A 19,890-nucleotide genomic window follows, 5' to 3' on the forward strand; every position below is an offset into this window, starting at 1 on the left:
AGTGCACTGCTTTTTCCAGAACCCTGGTCAAAAGTAGTGCACTATATAGGAAATAGGGGGCCATTTGGGATTCCACCCACAGTCAGCTGATCTGCACTGAAGGTCATTGTGCTCGGCTTTGCTAATTACTGACAAGTCACATGCCTTTTCTCTGTTTGATATTTCCTTTGTTAAAGATTACCCTCGATTCCCATTGCTACCGGTTGAGCAACACTGAAGAAAGAATAAACCAGGACTCCGTGGAAAGCAGTGGCAATTGTTACTGGTTAAATAAGTCAAATGAATAAGGGCAGTGAGTTTGTTTGGCCCTTTTTTAAGCTGGCATGACGACATGTCAGAAGAATTGTTGAAAGTGGTCATTAGATTTTTTCCTCAAGCAGGCTAGTTTTAACTCTGCGTAGGAAGACATTCCCTTATCCTGCGCCTGTACAATGACAAACAATAGCTGCTTTTCAGCGATTATACATTTTCATAAGTTGGTTTACAATACAGTAGTCTTGAAAATACCATATTTTTAAATACAGTACTAGTATATTCATGTCATATTTGTACATTTTACGTAGGGAAGTACGCAAAGAAACATGACGCAGGAAACGCGTAAGCCTGACAAATTATGCAACAAAAAAGCAACCTGTGTATTAATAAATATTTCAATTTTTCTATGAATTAAAGATTCATGCTTTCATGACAGTCGTGCAAAACCTCAACAAATAATTCATAATCTAGAATTACAGGAACCTGTTTAGGACAGAGGAGTAATTTACAGATAGTGGTTATTTTACTCATACTAGCTAAAACAGGGAAACGTAGATCCTATGTTCTCGACAGAAACCAAGCACAAACTGTGCCCAGCTCTTTATTCTTTGTTAATCAAGGGCTCTTTAAAAGCTCAGAGTGTGTCAGGGCCAGAGAGGGGTTTGCCCTCCATTACTTGTCTGGCTCATCACTCTCTCAATCTCGCTCTCTCTCTCCCCATCGATTGGAAGAGCAGAGAAAAGAGAGAAGAGTGCTTCTCATTGCTGTTAAAGGCCCTTTGGGGGTCCCAGAGGGACTCACATGGCCCTTCGATCAACTGCATCTAGGCAGCTAGTGGGTTTCGCTGAAGAGCCCATTGTGTCTGCATCCCAAATGGCACGGAGTCTGCCTGCCCTGATGCTATGGAGCATCACTTAGCCATTAACTGATGTTTATTTAATCAACTCTGCTACACTGTAGGTGCTCGCCCCACTGTATGTTTCTGACTGTGAGTTCAAAATATAGACACTGCACAGACGTTAGGTTATCAAGCCATTGAGTTTCGATTATTCATTTTCACAGTTTTAAAGGAGAGAACCGACGATCTATATAACATACACTACATTCCGGTACACTAGCCTACATCTCTAAGCCACTATAGGGACTCGCAAAAGGAGACCAGGCCTACTTCATGTATATCGTAGAGACTAATTCACATGTAGCTTGTAATTCCTTCACAAAAACAATTCTCCAGTGTGAGGTAAAACAATACAAGATAGAAAACCTTTTTGTTTTCATGTAAAATGTATAGATTTGCCAAATGGTCCTAAACTATAGTACTTTCTGTTTGTGAACTACATCGGGAGAACAGTTGGATCAACCAAGGATCATCAAAAGTCGTGCTATAAATTCACAGACAACACAAAGATTCCTTGATGTCCTTCCAGATTCCCTCTGTCTACCCAAGGATGCCAGAGGACAAAAATCAGTTAACAACCTAACTGAGGAACTCAATTTAACCTTGCGCAATACCCTAGATGCAGTTGCACACCTAAAAACTAAAAACATTTCTCATAAGAAACTAGCTCCCTGGTACACAGAAAATACCCGAGCTCTGAAGCAAGCTTCCAGAAAATTGGAACGGAAATGGCGCCACACCAAACTGGAAGTCTTCCGACTAGCTTGGAAAGACAGTACTGTGCAGTACCGAAGAGCCCTTACTGCTGCTCGATCATCCTATTTTTCTAACTTAATTGAGGAAAATAAGAACAATCCGAAATTTCTTTTTGATACTGTCGCAAAGCTAACTAAAAAGCAGCCTTCCCCAAGAGAGGATGGCTTTCACTTTAGCAGTGATAAATTCATGAACTTCTTTGAGGAAAAGATTATGATTATTAGAAAGCAAATTACGGACCTCTCTTTAAATCTGCGTATTCCTTCAAAGCTCAGTTGTCCTGAGTCTGCACAACTTTGCCAGGACCTAGGATCAAGAGAGACGCTCAAGTGTTTTAGTACTATATCTCTTGACACAATGATGAAAATAATCATGGCCTCTAAACCTTCAAGCTGCATACTGGACCCTATTCCAACTAAACTACTGAAAGAGCTGCTTCCTGTGCTTGGCCCTCCTATGTTGAACATAATAAACGGCTCTCTATCCACCGGATGTGTACCAAACTCACTAAAAGTGGCAGTAATAAAGCCTCTCTTGAAGAAGCCAAACCTTGACCCAGAAAATATAAAAAAACTATCGGCCTATATCGAATCTTCCATTCCTCTCAAAAATTTTAGAAAAGGCTGTTGCGCAACAACTCACTGCCTTCCTGAAGACAAACAATGTATACGAAATGCTTCAGTCTGGTTTTAGACCCCATCATAGCACTGAGACGGCACTTGTGAAGGTGGTAAATGACATTTTAATGGCATCGGACCGAGGCTCTGCATCTGTCCTCGTGCTCCTAGACCTTAGTGCTGCTTTTGATACCATCGATCACCACATTCTTTTGGAGAGATTGGAAACCCAAATTGGTCTACACGGACAAATTCTGGCCTGGTTTAGATCTTATCTGTCGGAAAGATATCAGTTTGTCTCTGTGAATGGTTTGTCCTCTGACAAATCAACTGTAAATTTCGGTGTTCCTCAAGGTTCCGTTTTAGGACCACTATTGTTTTCACTATATATTTTACCTCTTGGGGATGTTATTCGAAAACATAATGTTAACTTTCACTGCTATGCGGATGACACACAGCTGTACATTTCAATGAAACATGGTGAAGCCCCAAAATTGCCCTTGCTAGAAGAATGTGTTTCAGACATAAGGAAGTGGATGGCTGCAAACTTTCTACTTTTAAAATCGGACAAAACAGAGATGCTTGTTCTAGGTCCTAAGAAACAAAGAGATCTTCTGTTGAATCTGACAATTAATCTTAATGGTTGTACAGTCGTCTCAAATAAAACTGTGAAGGACCTCGGCGTTACTCTGGACACTGATCTCTCTTTTGAAGAACATATCAAGACCATTTCAAGGACAGCTTTTTTTTCCCATCTACGTAACATTGCAAAAATCAGAAACTTTCTGTCCAAAAATGATGCAGAAAAATTAATCCATGCTTTTGTCACTTCTAGGTTAGACTACTGCAATGCTCTACTTTTGGCTACCCGGATAAAGCACTAAATAAACTTCAGTTAGTGCTAAATACGGCTGCTAGAATCCTGACTAGAACCAAAAAAATTGATCATATTACTCCAGTGCTAGCCTCTCTACACTGGCTTCCTGTCAAAGCAAGGGCTGATTTCAAGGTTTTACTGCTAACCTACAAAGCATTACATGGGCTTGCTCCTACCTATCTCTCTGATTTGGTCCTGCCGTACATACCTACACGTACGCTACGGTCACAAGACGCAGGCCTCCTAATTGTCCCTAGAATTTCTAAGCAAACAGCTGGAGGCAGGGCTTTCTCCTATAGAGCTCCATTTTTATGGAACGGTCTGCCTACCCATGTCAGAGACGCAAACTCGGTCTCAACCTTTAAGTCTCTACTGAAGACTCATCTCTTCAGTGGGTCATATGATTGAGTGTAGTCTGGCCCAGGAGTGGGAGGGTGAACGGAAAGGCTCTGGAGCAACGAACCGCCCTTGCTGTCTCTGCCTGGCCGGTTCCCCTCTTTCCACTGGGATTCTCTGCCTCTAACCCTATTACAGGGGCTGAGTCACTGGCTTACTGGGGCTCTCTCATGCCGTCCCTGGAGGGGGTGCGTCACCTGAGTTCGTTGATTCACTGATGTGGTCATCCTGTCTGGGTTGGCACCCCCCAACCTTGGGTTGTGCCGTGGCGGAGGTCTTTGTGGGCTATACTCAGCCTTGTCTCAGGATGGTAAGTTGGTGGTTGAAGATATCCCTCTAGTGGTGTGGGGGCTGTGCTTTGGCAAAGTGGGTGGGGTTATATCCTTCCTGTTTGGCCCTGTCCGGGGGTGTCCTCGGATGGGGCCACAGTGTCTCCTGACCCCTCCTGTCTCAGCCTCCAGTATTTATGCTCCAGTATTTATGCTGCAGTAGATTGTGTCGGGGGGCTAGGGTCAGTTTGTTATATCTGGAGTACTTCTCCTGTCCTATTCGGTGTCCTGTGTGAATCTAAGTGTGCGTTCTCTAATTCTCTCCTTCTCTCTTTCTCTCTCTCGGAGGACCTGAGCCCTAGGACCATGCCCCAGGACTACCTGACATGATGACTCCTTGCTGTCCCCAGTCCACCTGGCCGTGCTGTTGCTCCAGTTTCAACTGTTCTGCCTTATTATTATTCGACCATGCATTTATGAACATTTGAACATCTTGGCCATGTTCTGTTATAATCTCCACCCGGCACAGCCAGAAGAGGACTGGCCATCCCACATATGCTCTCTCTAATTCTCTCTTTCTTTCTCTCTCTCGGAGGACCTGAGCCCTAGGACCATGCCCCAGGAATACCTGACATGATGACTCCTTGCTGTCCCCAGTCCACCTGACTGTGCTGCTGCTCCAGTTTCAACTGTTCTGCCTTATTATTATTCGACCATGCTGGTCATTTATGAACATTTGAACATCTTGACCATGTTCTGTTATAATCTCCACCCGGCACAGCCAGAAGAGGACTGGCCACCCCACATAGCCTGGTTCCTCTCTAGGTTTCTTCCTAGGTTTTGGCCTTTCTAGGGAGTTATTCCTAGCCACCGTGCTTCTACACCTGCATTGCTTGCTGTTTGGGGTTTTAGGCTGGGTTTCTGTACAGCACTTTGAGATATCAGCTGATGTACGAAGGGCTATATAAATAAATTTGATTTGATTTGCACTTCTGTATGTAAAATAGATGAGTAGGGGCGATTGTTTTGGAACTCTCTTGGAAAACCTGCTTGTGAAGGTAGTTGACTATTATCAGTGGAGTGGTAGGCCTACTCAAAAGATGACACCACAAATTCTGTTTATTCTACACAGTAAATAAATACAATCTAGTTCATTTTCAGAAATGTCTGACCAAAGTCTTATCAATGTTCCTCCCATCTCGCTCTCTCTCCCTCCCTCTCTCTAATAATCTTCCCTCCCCCTCACACCCTCTCTCTCGCTCAATCAGGTTTTAGCACTGATCCCTATTTGATGGGCTTGAGCCACTTACCAAGGACGCAGTGATCAGATTGAGGCTGATCAGATGTCACATCACTGTGGAAATGTCCAGTCTTAGAAAGCCACTTAACCTTCAGCCCGCCCACTTCACTCCTCCCTGGAAATAATAGTGCAGACCTGGGTTCAAATGGTATTTGAAATCATTTCAAACATCAACATACATTTGACCATACAGACAGCTAATTACTGCATCAAAAAATGACTTATTGATCCCCTCTCCAAGAAACAAGATGTGGCAGACAGACAACTAATGCATACAGAGGTTTTAGTCCAGCACAACAGGGCCAGGACTCACTGTAGTTTGTTGCTTTCATGCAGTACAAGCGGTAGGAGACACCCTAACTCACAGTGGTTCCTGGTTTGTGAAGAAGAGGACTGTTTGATTGGAACATTTAGACAATGTTATGAATATAATGTAACACTAACAGGCTATTTCTCTTTTTGAGATTAAAATACATTTCTTAAAAGCATTTGGGACAACACAGATAATTTCTTTGGGTTATCTACAGATTATTATTTCATGAAATACAACTAATGATGAAATGTGGCCTATTAAGGTCAATTAAAATACCAGTGAGTAGGATACAGGAACAGATATAGGGGGAAAAAGCAAAAGGTGTCTGTCCTCACGTTCACCCCTGATTAGACCCAATCCTGATCTCTCTCAAAGAGCTGTCACACTGCCCTTGATCCTCTGTATTACACAACAGACTTCACCTATTGGACACACGCACACACCTTGCGACAGAGAATGTATTGTACTACCGCTTCATTGAACCATACAGCCCTCCAGTGGAAAAGCGATGTTACTACATCTACAAAGAGGGCTGTGGGCAGCAACACGTGCTCGTTGAAAATAAGAAAATCGTGATTGAATGATGATCTATTAGGTAATTCAAAACTGTATTATACAATTAATACTCAGGACTGTAATTGGAAATGTTTAATTGTGCAGATCTCAGTGCTAACATCATCACCATGTGAGTAACAACAGACAGTGTTAGCTAACGTTAGCTAGCTAGCTAAATGTTTACCAGTTCATCATTTTAACCATAGGGACAAACATAAACCAGCCAACTAGCTGCATTTGATTAGCTAGCTATTAGCTAGGATCATAAAAATCGTGGTAAAAAGGAATGAATATGTCTGTCAAAGAAACCCGCCAGCTAGCTAGCCACTTTAAAAAGTGAAAGTGCTTCCGTTTTCCAGTTCTTACCATTTCCATACATGTTTTTGCTAATGAAATTCATAGCAAAACAAAAAATCATAGCAAAGATGGTGGATAAATGAAGATAGTTCACACAGGCCGTTTCCCATTGAAAAAAGGGTCAGTTCCGGTCTCCTTAACTGAGTGCGTCTCCCGTAGACACCAATGTAATAGCAGCTGGGTCTGGTTTACTTAATAAATTGACTAAATAAACCAGACACGGGTGGTGAGGTGTCTTGCTTCCTCTTCCGTCTCTGATTCATAGCACACCTCACTTGTTGTTGAACAACAAGGTACAACAACAGTAGCAAACCAGATTAAATGCCTGAGCCTCTAATTACGTTTCGGTGTCGAAGAACCTGATTGGCTGTCAAAAATCAATCGACAGGTGGCGTGCACGTGCAATGTTTTAAATAATCGCTTCACAACATAATCCCACTTCGACCAAGGTAAATTGACACAGCATAATTTGTCAATATTTATCGACAAACTACTTGATATTCTTAGTTCCAGTGATGTTAGTTAGAGCTAGAATGTCGCTACTTTTAATGTATTGCAAACACCTGTAAAAAAAAGTTTACCTGCGTTAGGGTATATTTAGTAATGTCATGGGACTGTTATAAATAGGCTTCCATATCTAGTTAAATTGGTTCATATTCAAATAAATCTAAATTACTCAGTTAAATGCTAGTTATTAATAGCTAAATGACTAGTCATGTCCACATATATTCAAACCGCATCTATTCATTTATGGCCTTCGTCAAAGTGCATCAGCTCCATCTGATAGTTGGTTGTATGTTTTTCAGAACATGTGGTATCCCTTCCCAATGCTCATGCCGTTGTCTCTGTCGCCGGAGCCACAGCGTCCATCAGATATTTCTCAAACGCCCTATGCATCAGGGATGATTCAGATGCATATGGTACCTTGTGACCAACGTTTCTTTCAAAATGCAATGAACGGGTTGGCTGGTAAGTCAGAGGGAAGTGCTTTTAAAGATGCTGTATGCAGAAATCGCGCCGCCATTTTCTGGTTGCAAAAATTCTAATAGTCCGCCTAACTTCGTTTGTGAAAAAACAAGTATTGGATAGTCATTGTACTATACTATTCCGCTGTGAGATATATATATATATATATATATATATATATATATATAATAAACCAAAAATATTGTATTTTCAGCTGTTTGAAATTGGTGTACAAAACTGAAAGTAAAATATGAAAGTACAGAAATAGAGCACTTATAACAGATCTCTCATGTAGACTTTCTTCCAATGAGAATGACAGATTTATAACTCGCATTTCTATGTGTATTTTGTCAGGTCACCAAAAAATGGCAAATTGCAGCCTTAAAACCCCATCCTCCTAGTGGTGCAGTGGTCTAAAGGTGTCTGTTCCATGCTTCCCAGCCAGAACAGTTCGGAAGGGTTTTGTGCATATTATTATTTTATGTTTTTGTTTGTTTGGGACTTTTACAATTTTACAATTAAGATGTTTGATGCAGTATTTCTCAATGAAAAAATGTGCATGAAAATGAGTTGGTGGTTGGTTAACAGTAGGTATTCTTCAAAGTCTTCATCATTCAACGAGAGACTCGTTTTCATGCAAATGTTTTAATTGAGAAATACTGCATCAAACCTCATAGTTAGATGTAAAATTGTGCGACTTAGATTTCTTGAGTCATCTTAGATTAGTTGACTATTTTGAGGAAGTGTATACTATGGTGTCTCAAAATGGACAAACAGTACTATTGCTGTTATTTCTTTTAAGTGAAGGTCTTTTAAGAGAGTATGCAAGCGCACACGTTCGGCTAGGTGCTAGCTGAACTGAAGTATGTTAACGCCTTATGGCACTGAATCTACAGCCTGGGTTTCGATCCTAGGCTGTCACACAGCTGGCCGTGACCAGGAGCACCATAGGGCGACGCACATTTGGCTCAGCACCGTCGGGGTTAGGGGAGGGTTTGCCCGGAGGCTTTCCTTGGCTTATCACACTCTAGGGACTCTTTGTGGTGGGCCGGGCGTGTGCAAGCTGACTTCGGTAGTCAGTCGAAAGGTGTTTCCTTCGACACATTGGTGTGGCTGGCTTATGGGTTAAGCGAGCAGTGTTTTTTTTTAAAGCAGCTCGGCTTGTCCGGTCATGTTTGACCTTCGCCTCTCCTGAGCCCATTGGATAGTAGCAGCAATGAGACAAGATCGTAACTACCAAATGGATATCATGAAATTGGGGAGAAAAATGTTAAATTATTTTAAAATTAAGCACGAGGAATGCTTCCTCTTGCAACCCAAAACTCATAACCAATGGAATGCACTTTCACTTTTTAACTTGAGCTTTACAAATTCATTACAACATATGTCCAAACCATTTATGTTCTCCCTCATTGGCTTGGGAAATGACATGCATTAATAATGTGCCTTTACCTCAATACAGACCCTCCGTCTTTGTCGATAGAGGACTGCAGGAAATTCCTTCTCAACAGGTATAGAGCATGTATATTAGTCCCAGCACATTCTGTATGCTGTAATGTGAGAATCATGAACATGAAATAATCTATTGTGCATCCCATTTCTCAACCCTTCTGCTGAAGTGTGCACTTGCACACACTCCCTGTCATGGTTTCAATAATGATGGAAATTCTGTCCAGCCAACACTTACACCAATCCAATGCTTTTAAATTCAAGAATAGGAGTATGCAAGTGCATACTTTGGGAGAGGTTTGGCGTATCGGGAAGCAACCTAGGTCTAACTCTGCATGTTACAGGTCTGTGTTTGACCTGGTGAAAGTCACCCATTTCCTGGAGCTGACAGACCCCAAGCTGCTGGGTTGGTACTTATCGCTGCCTGTGGAGGACAGGAAGCTCATACAAGGTACAGTAGTGATCAGGGAAGGTTATATAATAGACAAACAAAAACTCCCAATAGTGTCCTTATAGATTTGCCGTCAAATTACGAAACAGTTGTATAGAATCCCTATCCAGGGCCGCCAATTGCCTGTAAAATATTAATCCTATTGACAGCCTACTTTCTGTAGTCTCAGTGAAAACAGAGCCACGGATTCATTCTTTCCCTTTCAACTTTCTGTTCCACAGAGGAAGGAGGACTCCATCGGTTTCTGCAGAGGCATCCGGCTCTGAACGTAGCCAGACAACTAGTTTATGTGAAACGTGAGTTATGGCTTTGCTTGACTTGAACTGTTTTCTGTTGTAACCCTGGTTGAATTATCCCTGAGCACTGGCGTACCAGTGCTTATAGCATATGAACACATCATAAACCATGTCAAAATGTGTAGATTAACAGGAAATTAGCTTTTAAAACAGCAAACTTTTCTTTCCGCCTCATGACGATGTGTAGAATATCATGAGATTAGTTATAAAAATGTACATTTTTGCTCTGCCCCATGGCAAAATGTGTAGATTTGCAGGAAATGTGCTTTAAAACGGCAACTATTTATGTCCCATGGCAAAATGTGTAGAATTACAATACATTTTTCTGAGAACATGGCCCCTTAAACCTTGCAGGGGGCCTTGTGAAACGGAGGTACACCACTGTCCCAGAGAAAGAATAGCCTATACATCAGAATTACATATACCTGTAAACTGTCTTTACTCAGTATATTTTACTCAATTAATAGTTGCATTATACTTTTATAACACTTTACATTTGATCATGTTAAAATGTTTATTTTGTGTACAGAACAGGTGAGAGGTTGCTGGAAACCTCCTGCTGTTACGCAGACGATGTCGTCAAACCTAAACAAGTATGTGTTCTCTCCTGTCAATTCAGATAACTACATTTATTGGTCACCAGGTGTGATTCTACAACCAGTAGTTGACTAGAGGAAAAATAACAATTGTCATAAATTTAGCATGGTTTCTGCTGTTCTCAGATCCAGAAGGCCCACATTCTATGGTGTGATTCAGTGTCCCAACTGTGGAACCAGTTGTTCTTCAGGAGCTAAAATATGCCGACGCTGTAGCACACCTATCCATAAGGAGATACCAGCATGCCAGTCAGGTGTGGTTTAAACTCATAATTCAAATCAGACTGTAATATTTGCATTGTGTGGACAGATTTGCTATCTTGGAAGGAACATGCCCATTCATAGTCAGTTGTATACTAGTGCACAGTCAATGGATAATATTAAATGTCTCTCATTCCACACTAGCAGTTAAGTAATAGTACTTTATGAATCCCACAAAGTTACATTGATTTCACCACCACAGCATAAGTTGTTTTCCTTTAGCTCTGTTTCTTTATTTTGATACAACCATGTTGTCTTCCTCATAGAAGAGGAGAAAGAGTTGGGTCTTCTTCCCAACAACGTGAAGGAGGAGCTAAATCTGTTCAACTGTTCAGGGCACGGAGGAGTCCAGTCAGTCCAAGCCTACCACCAGGTGGAAGCAGGAGCAGTGCAACAGTTCAGGGGATGTCAGCCTCAGTCCTTTACTACTACTAACTTCCCATCCACAACAGTGGGCTGTCTGGTCAACCTTCAGGATAGCTTCCAGTCAGCCTGTGGTGATACTAGTGGCAGCCATATCGGAGCCACAGAGGATTCTCCAGGCCAACAGGAGGCGCACTTCTCCAAGGTCGAGCTGCTCTCTCAGCTGTGGGAGGAAGGGCGGTGGCAGGATGGCAACAACTGCAGTAGTGTGGTGGTATATAAGGATCCGTCTGCCCAGACTAGCTTCTCTCTGGATATGGAGCTGGAGATACAAAGCCATAAAGAAAAAACCCTGAGCCAGTCTGCCATCAAAAGCCAGGAGGGTGAATCCATGGCCAATTCCATGCATGACCAGATGGCAGACTTCCCCATGTTGGACCGGGAGACTCCTCCAGAGTACTACAGCTTCAACAGCACTAGGATGGACCGCACAGAGTGGAACGACACCAGCATCAACACCAGCCAGTTAGCGGAGCCCGACCGCGACGACTCACTATCACTCATGGGGAGCACTGAGCAGCCTAGCGGCGCAGTGGAGTTGGACCCACCTGAAGGCAGTATGGTGTCTTCCTGCGCTGGAGACCGCAGCGAGTACTGTGATTGGACTTACGACAACTGCCCCGGCAACCTAGCAAATGAGGAAGAGGCCTCGAGATGCGAGCTAGAGAATAACGGTGTCGACTACCAGAGCCTCATGAAAGAGGATGGGAGTATTCTCATGTATAAAGCAAGTAATGAGGGGACACCTGACTTAAACGTGACACCCCCTCAAGGCCAAACCAAGATGGACCAGTCTGGTTGGTCTAGAGAGAGTCGCAGTGCACCCCAAATCCTGAAGAAAGAGGAGCTGTCCGTCTATGAGGAGTCCTTCTTGTCAATAAGCCCTGGTGGGGCATCGGCGGACGTCGTGACCACCACACAGCATGAGAACAGTATGTCTGCGTTCTCGCTAGTCAATCTGAACCAGACTTTTGATCTCTCGCCTTCACGGGTCACAGAAGCCAGGCTAAGCACAGCCGACCATTCAACAAATACTTCGCCTGCCGTCGCTAAACATGTGTTGGTTGGTATTGACCACAGTCTAACAGGCTGCAACCGGAACACACAAACTCAGGGCACAGCTACAACTGACAAGTCTGTCATCACTGAAGTCCACATGGCAGACCTGGAGTATCTGACTGAGGTACAGTTAATGCTCCTCCTGTAATGTTTGTAATCATTCAGATTTCCTTTTTACTGAAATACATTTTTTCAATATCTAAATGTCTTAAGGAATTCATCAAGCTGAAGTTTTCTCAAGAGGAACTGAAAGAGCTGAAAGAGCAAATGGCAAGGTATTTTAGACACTTCATTCTGTTATACCTCCATTTCCATTTTTTTTTTTTTTGAGATTGTGAAAATATCCATGGTTCTATTCTATCTGCTGAGGTGCTGATCATGGCTATGTCTGTTGCTGCCTGTATCAGCTCTGCAGGCGGTGTGAGTGTGAGAGATGGAAGAGGCTGCGACAACGCGAGCCGTGGTGAATGTGACTGTGGCCAGCGTGCAACGCGGGCAGAGCTGAACCTGCTGGCCCTGCAGTATGGGATGTGCCAACGGCACTGCTGGAGACGCTACTACACCTCACCTGAGGGAGACCGTCTGGTCCAGGGGTAAGGGACAGGACAGGAGATATGACAGCTTGGCACCTTACAAAGTTGTGCAGAATTGTCGTACATAATTTATGTCCAGGGTAAGGGACAGGAGACAGCAGGGCACATCACAATTAAACTCATTGATTTATTCAATGAGTTTAAAAGATCATTGGACATATATCTGTTAGTTATTTCTATCTGATCGTACATCTCTCCTGCTGATCATTCAGTCAGGCACTATAATGGTCATGTAGCTGTTGCATACACCTGCCCTGTTATGGCAGCTCTAAAAATCCTCTTAATTGAACATTTTGTTTTTAGTCCAGGAAAGGCTTAATCTGGATCCAGGAAACCAACGCTATATTATTCCTATGTTATCATTCCAGTATGTAAACTCAGCAAAAAAAAGACATGTCCCTTTTTCAGAACCCTGTCTTTCAAAGATAATTCATAAAAATACAAATTACTTCACAGATCTTCATTGTAAATGTTTTGAACACTGTTTCCGATGCTTGTTCAATGAACCATTAACAATGAATATGCACCTCTGGAACGGTCGTTAAGACACTAACAGCTTACAGACGTTAGGCAATTAAGGTCACAGTTCTGAAAACTGAGGACACTAAAGAGGTCTTTCTACTAACTCTGAAAAACACAAATTATTATGCCCAGGGTCCCTGCTCATCTGCGTGAACGTGCCTTAGGCATGCTGCAAGGAGGCATGAGGACTGCCGATGTGGCCAGGGCAATCAGACTGTCCGCAATAGTCTGAGAGAGGCTGGACTGAGGGCTTGTAGGCATGTTGTAAGGCAGGTCCTCCCGCAACAACGTCGCCTATGGGCACAAACCCACTGTCGCTGGACCAGACAGGACTGGCAAAAAGTTGCTGTTTTGTCTCACCAGGGGTGATGGTCGAATTCGCGTTTGTCATCGAAGGAATGGGCGTTACATCAAGGCCTGTACTCTGTAGCGGGATCGAGGTAGAGGGTCCGTCATGTTCTGGGGCGGTGTGTCACAGCATCATCGGACTGAGCTTGTCATTGCAGGCAATCTCAACGCTGTGCGTTACAGGAAAGACTTCCTCCCTCGTGGTTCCCTTCCTGCAGGCTCATCCTGACATGACCCTCCAGCATGACAATGCCACCAGCCATGCTGTGTGTGATTTCCTGCAAGACAGGAATGTCAGTGTTCTACCATGGCCAGCGAGGAGCCCGGATCTCAATCCCATTGAGCATGTCTGGGACCTATTGGATCGGAGGGTGAGGGCTAGGGCCATTCCCTGCCAGAAATGTCCAGGAACTTGCAGGTGCCTTGGTGGAAGAGTGGGCTAACATCTCACAGCAAGAACTGGCAAATCTGGTGCAGTCCATGAGGAGGAGATTCATTGCAGTACTTAATGCAGCTGGTGGCCACACCGGATACGGACTTACTTTTAATTTTGACCCCCCCCTCCCTTTGTTCAGGGACACATTATTCCATTTGTTAGTCACGTCTGTGGACGTTGTTCAGTTTGTCTCAGTTGTTGAATCTTATGTTCATACAAATATTTACCCATGTTAAGTTTGCTGAAAATTAACACAGTTGACAGTGAGAGGTTGTTTCTTTTTTTTTGCTCAGTTTATATCCCCATCCCCCTGTAGGACTGAGGGCCCTCCTGAGAGCCTGGTGACGGTGCTGCAGGTCCTGGAGGTAGACTACAGAGAGATGAGGAGACGGGTCCTGTCAGGTATACCCCTGGACCAGCTCAGGCCCCTGTCTGTCGACTCCCAGAGGATCACCTCAGGGACCAGCTATGTCCCCCAACATGTAAATTCCCTCTGGTGCCCTTCCTTCCTCAGTACATTTTGTTTGTACTATGCAGTGTGGATCTCATGGTGGTTTTTCCCCTTTTCAGATAATTGACGAGTCTTTGGGAAATGCTCTGTCTGAGTATGTATTTTACTAATTGAATAATGAGTGAGTGAATGAATGAATGAAGTTGGCTGTTTTTAAGATATTTTCTATCCAGTGCCTCAGGTAGGAGCTCTCAGCAGTTGCAGGTAGAGGATGCCCGTGTCGACGACGCCAGTGTAGGTGGTGATGGAGAGTTAAACAGACCCAGTCTGTCCCAGTCTGTTTTATCAGTCCTTGGACAGGATGATGGGATGGTTGGCAGGATCAAGGCAGAAGGGCCCATTGGTAAACCAAAGGCTGAGGACTGCAGATATGTGAAAGCGGTCATCCACCTCCCCCAGCAGCCTGTGGTCAACCGGAGGCCCAGGCCAGGTAATGAGACCTGCTTATTCATTCATCAATGGTTTATTTGAATAGGGAGGGATCGATACAAACACATTGGCGCATTGAATTTATAAACATATAATACGTTGCACTACAGTGTTCCACAGTGTTCGCAAAGCTGGTTCCGATCCACCTGGATTTCCGAATTCTCGCACTCAACAGGTGGAACCAAAGACCACAACTCCAGCGAGGCGTGGTTCGATGCAGAGGAGGACCTTGAGCCTGATGGTGTAAAGCTGAAGGAAGGAGGTCTGGCTGAGGTCCTGGTGGAGGAAGGAAATGGCAAGAATAGGGTTGAGGGGGAAAAGCCGCATGACCGACATACCCCTAAAGATTTTTCCTTCACGGGTATTTGAGTTTCAAATGTTTCAATGTGCGTTGTACATAATTTGACTGAATCTTGCTGAATTTGATATTTCGGTAACACTACCTACCGGTACATAAGGATTTCATAACCCACACCTAACAAGTTCATAGGCAGTGTTCATAAACATTAATTCATATTTAGGAGTCGTTGGGGAGAAGGATCAGAGCTCCTTCCTGTGCGTCACAGACCTTCCCAGTGATGTAACGGAGGTAAGCCTCAGCATGTGACAATGTCTCTAACTCAATCAATCTTCAATTCCTTGCATCCGTTGCGTCAAACGTTTTGGAGAAGTTCCAAGGTCCCTTCCCTTGGACCTTCTTCTCCAATTCTGTTTGAAAGGAAGCAAGGAGATTGAGGAATCTCGGATAAAAATGGGAAAGTTGGAGTGATTTGGCCACCAGGGGCCAACAGACCCTAATAAGTCTCCTGTCTGTCTTCATAGAGAGAAGTTATGCTCTGGTTTGAGAAGTATCAGGCTTCTGAAGTGAGCATTTCCACCTTCAGCAACAACCTCCGGTAAAATAAAACCAGTGACCCTGTAGAATGAAACTACGTTAAGGAATGTATAAGCGTTCCAAAGCAACTTAACTGTTACATCAAGATTTCAATATAATAACATCAACATACTTTTGTATAAAGATATTGTCCCCTCACATGAAGCAATTGAGTACATGTCAATGTTAACACCTCTCTCTGTTCCATGCAGAGTTGCCATAGTGACTGTGAGTGGTCCAAAGATGGCTGACAGTGCAGTAAGTGAGATGGACGGGTGCAGTATGCATGGACAGACGGTGCATGTGGCGCACATCTGCAGCCCAAGCCACACTGGTAACCAGAGCCAGGGTCAGGGGCGGCAAACCCAGCAGCAGCATAGTCCCTCAGCCAGCACCAAGGCAGGGCCCTCTGGAGACACTCCATGCCACCAAGACTCCAAGAGGAGAAACACCCATATCTCCACCCCACTGATGGTTAGGTTCTCTACAGTTTTTGTTTTGTAGTCAGGGATTGTAGATGGGAATTTTATTTGTTTTCAACCTTTTGCAATGCGTGGCTTGCTCCCTGAATTATTGGTCAATAATGATTGCTTCTCATGTCTTTGGTCTCTGTTCTCGTCTGTCTCTCTCTCCAGCCCCTGCAGCTCAGCCTCCAGAAGAGGACCACCGTGTGTGACTCCCCCACGGCGTCGGGGACCTGTGTGCCCCAGCACTACGCCACCATGGGTAGCTTCGATACACTGATGGCCCATTTGTCATTGCGCCACCCAGAGGCAGGGAGGCAAAGGATTGTAGACGCCCTGCTGGAGCTGAGGGCCAAACACCAGGGGTTCCTCAGTGGCCTGCCTCTCAAGACCATTGTAAACATGACCTCTGACCTGCTGACACGATAAGGACTCCACTTTCTATTCCATTGTTGATATTTGCCTTTGTTGGAAAACAGGTTACAGGTTTGCCCAAAGCCGGGCTTTTGATTTACTTGAATGTAGTAAACAACTTATCCACTGTTTTGTTTGTTCCTCACATACGGAATGTTATTACTCTACTCTTTTGCTACAATACTCAGTGAATTGTTTTATCTACTTTTGAACCTGAAAAGTGCAAATATTAATTATTTTTTTTAGTTTGCAAATTGTTCAATTACAATTTAATTGTTAAGTTAATTCAAATCACGGTAGAATTGCAAAGGAGTTTTGCAGAACGTTTTATGTTCTGTTTCAGTTCAAATAAATCTGAGAACCTGAAATGTTCTTGGATATCAGGGTAGGTTGTGTTTAAAAATACATTTGTTTTGTTCTCAACAGGACAATTTGCTTAATGTCTGGAAGCGTAGTTCACGTATCCTTCCAGATTCTACCATTTTCCCCTTTGTCCACCCTTTCAGTATTAGAACACTCTTATTGACAAAGCTACAGTGCCTTCAGAAAGTATTCATACCCCTTGACTTATTCCACATTTTGTCAGACTGAATTCAAAATGGATTAAATAGATCTACACACAATACCCCATAATGACAAAGTAAGCATGTTTTTAGATTTTTATTTTTGTCATATGTATTGAAAATGAAATGCAGAAGCATCTCATTTACATCAATGTTCACACCCCTGAGTCAATACTTTGTAGAAGCACCTTTGGCAGTGATTACAGCTGGGAGTCTGTCTGGGTAAGTCTTAAGAGCGTTGCACACCTGGATTGTGTAACATTTGCCCATTTATTCTTTTCAAAATTGGTAGTTGGTCTTTGTTACAACCATTTTCAGGTTTTGCCATAGATTTTCAAGCTGTAACTCAGGAACATTCACTGTCTTCTTGGTAAGAAATTCCAGTGTAGATTTGGTCTTGTTTTAGGTTATTGTCCTGCTGAAAGGTGAATTTATCTCCCAGTGTCTGGTGGAAAGCAGACAACCAGGTTTTCCTCTAGGATTTTGCCTGTCCTTAATGCCATAATGTTTTTTTATTTATTTTTTACTCCCCAGTCCTTTACGATTACAAGCATACCCATAACATGACGCATCCACCACTGTGTATTTTCCGAAGGCACTGTACTTAGCCTGTTGGCTGTATAATTTCAGTTTGGATATTGTTGCTTTAATAAAAGAGACTATAGTTTGGGATGTTGTGAATTGAGTTTCTCTCTCAGCCCCAGCTGGCCTTGATGTGCTTGCTTAACATGCATAGGCATACATCTCTTTATCATGCAAATTCTCACATTTCAGTTAATGGCCAGCAGATGGTGCAAGCTTCCAGGTTTTGTTGATCGCTGAATACTAAACTGAATAATCTACTGAGCCGGGCCAGTGAGGTGTAAACCATAGGGTATTACTGAGCATGTTAAAGCGGTGCTGATTACATGAGCTCCCCGATCATTAGTAATCAATCAAATGTATTGATAAAGACCTTCTTACATCAGCCGATGTCACAAAGTGCTGTAGAGAAACCCAGCCTAAAACTCCAAACCGCAGGCAATGCAGGTGTAAGCACGATGGCTAGGAAAAACTCCCTAGAAAGGCCAGAACCTAGGAAGAAACCTAGAGAGGAACCAGGCTATGAGGGGTGGCCAGTCCTCTTCTGGCTGTGCCGGGTGGAGATTATAGCAGAACATGGCCAAGATGTTCAAATGTTCATAGACGACCAGCAGGGTCAAATTATTATTATCACAGTGGTTGTAAAGGGTGCAACAGGTCAGCACTTCAGGAGTAAATGTCAGTTGGCTTTTCATAGCCGATCATTCAGAGTATCTCTACCGCTCCTGCTGTCTCTAGAGCGTTGAAACAGCAGGTCTGGGACAGTTGGCACGTTCGGTGAATAGGTCAGGGATTTCATAGCCGCAGGAAGAACAGTTGAAACTGGCGCAGCAGCACAACCAGGTGGACTGGGGACAGCAAGGAGACCTCAGGGCAGATGGTACTAGTTCTCAGGTCCTCTGAGAAAGATAATTAGAGAGCATACTTAAATTCACACAGGACACTGGGTAAGACAGGAGAAATACTCCAGAAAAACACTGACCCTAGCCCCCCGACACACAAACTATTGCAGCATAAATACTGGAGGATGAGACCGAAGGGGTCGGGAAACACTGGCCCCGTCTGACTATACTCCCGGACAGGACCAAACAGGCAGGATATAACCCCACCCACTTTGCCAAAGCACAGCCCCCACACCACTAGAGGGATATCTTCAACCACCGACTTACCATCCTGAGACGAGGCCGAGTATAGCTCACGAAGATCTCCCCCACGGCACAACCCAAGTGGGGGCGCCAACCCGGACAGGAAGATCAGGTCAGTGACTCAACCCACTCAAGTGACGCACCCCTCCTAGGGATGGCATGGAAGAGCAAATGTAAGCCAGTGACTCAGACCCTGTAATAGGGTTTGAGGCAGAGAATCCCAGTGGAGAGAGGGGAACCAGCCAGGCAGAGACAGCCAAGGGCTGTTTGTTGATCCAGTGCGTTTCCGTTCACCTAGACCCTACGCACGCTCCATTGTATCTAACGGGTGATAACATAATTTAACAGAGACATGTGACTTCTGAATGTGCTCAACAGGTAATTAGGTTACATTGACTAAGCATAGACAGTTGTTGTGGAAGAAACTATACTGTTTAACTTTCTGCTCATATTTCCATCAATATATTATCTGTATACTTACTGGGATAATACATTTTTAGACTGGGCCAATAACCTTTTTGAATATTCGCAATTAGCCTATTCTCCTCAAATGGCAGTCAAGTAAACTCTAAATTGTGACCTATTATGCTATGGCAACCACACGGCGAAGGGCTGTTATTATGTATGATACATCGCTGAGTGCCTGGATACAGCACTTAGCCGTAGTATATTGGCCGTATACCACACACCCCTGAGGTTCCTTATTGCTATTATAAACTGGTTACCAATGTAATTAAAGTAGTTTTTTATTTTATTTTTATTTCACCTTTATTTAACCAGGTAGGCTAGTTGAGAACAAGTTCTCATTTGCAACTGCGACCTGGCCAAGATAAAGAATAGCAGTGTGAACAGACAACACAGAGTTACACATGGAGTAAACAATTAACAAGTCAATAACACATTAGAAAAGAAAAA

The 19,890-nt window shown here is 43.6% G+C and overlaps 1 protein-coding gene across 4 annotated transcripts; it reads left to right on the forward strand.

Annotated features, from left to right (window-relative positions):
* The first annotated feature begins 6,132 nt into the window (after nucleotides 1-6,132).
* Nucleotides 6,133-16,812, forward strand: rbm44 (RNA binding motif protein 44). Of its 4 annotated transcripts, none has more exons than XM_024407009.2 (18): nucleotides 6,133-6,276; nucleotides 7,400-7,562; nucleotides 9,022-9,070; nucleotides 9,353-9,459; nucleotides 9,681-9,755; nucleotides 10,285-10,348; nucleotides 10,478-10,605; nucleotides 10,879-12,218; nucleotides 12,308-12,369; nucleotides 12,502-12,687; nucleotides 14,310-14,475; nucleotides 14,564-14,598; nucleotides 14,678-14,934; nucleotides 15,109-15,294; nucleotides 15,455-15,522; nucleotides 15,756-15,829; nucleotides 16,020-16,281; nucleotides 16,443-16,812. In XM_024407009.2, the coding sequence occupies exons 2-18, from the start codon at nucleotides 7,403-7,405 to the stop codon at nucleotides 16,698-16,700; spliced, it is 3,477 nt and encodes a 1,158-aa protein (XP_024262777.1). In that variant the 5' UTR covers nucleotides 6,133-6,276; nucleotides 7,400-7,402; the 3' UTR covers nucleotides 16,701-16,812. The 4 variants fall into 4 exon arrangements, with proteins under 4 accessions (XP_024262777.1, XP_042175244.1, XP_042175239.1 ...); XM_042319305.1 differs by lacking the exon at nucleotides 6,133-6,276 and adding an exon at nucleotides 6,865-7,042 and having other exon boundaries at nucleotides 10,882-12,218; XM_042319293.1 differs by lacking the exon at nucleotides 6,133-6,276 and adding an exon at nucleotides 6,866-7,042.
* Nucleotides 16,813-19,890: the final 3,078 nt, after the last annotated feature.

This window comes from Oncorhynchus tshawytscha, linkage group LG03 (assembly GCF_018296145.1).
Source record: "Oncorhynchus tshawytscha isolate Ot180627B linkage group LG03, Otsh_v2.0, whole genome shotgun sequence".
In the NCBI taxonomy this organism is placed as follows: domain Eukaryota; kingdom Metazoa; phylum Chordata; class Actinopteri; order Salmoniformes; family Salmonidae; genus Oncorhynchus; species Oncorhynchus tshawytscha.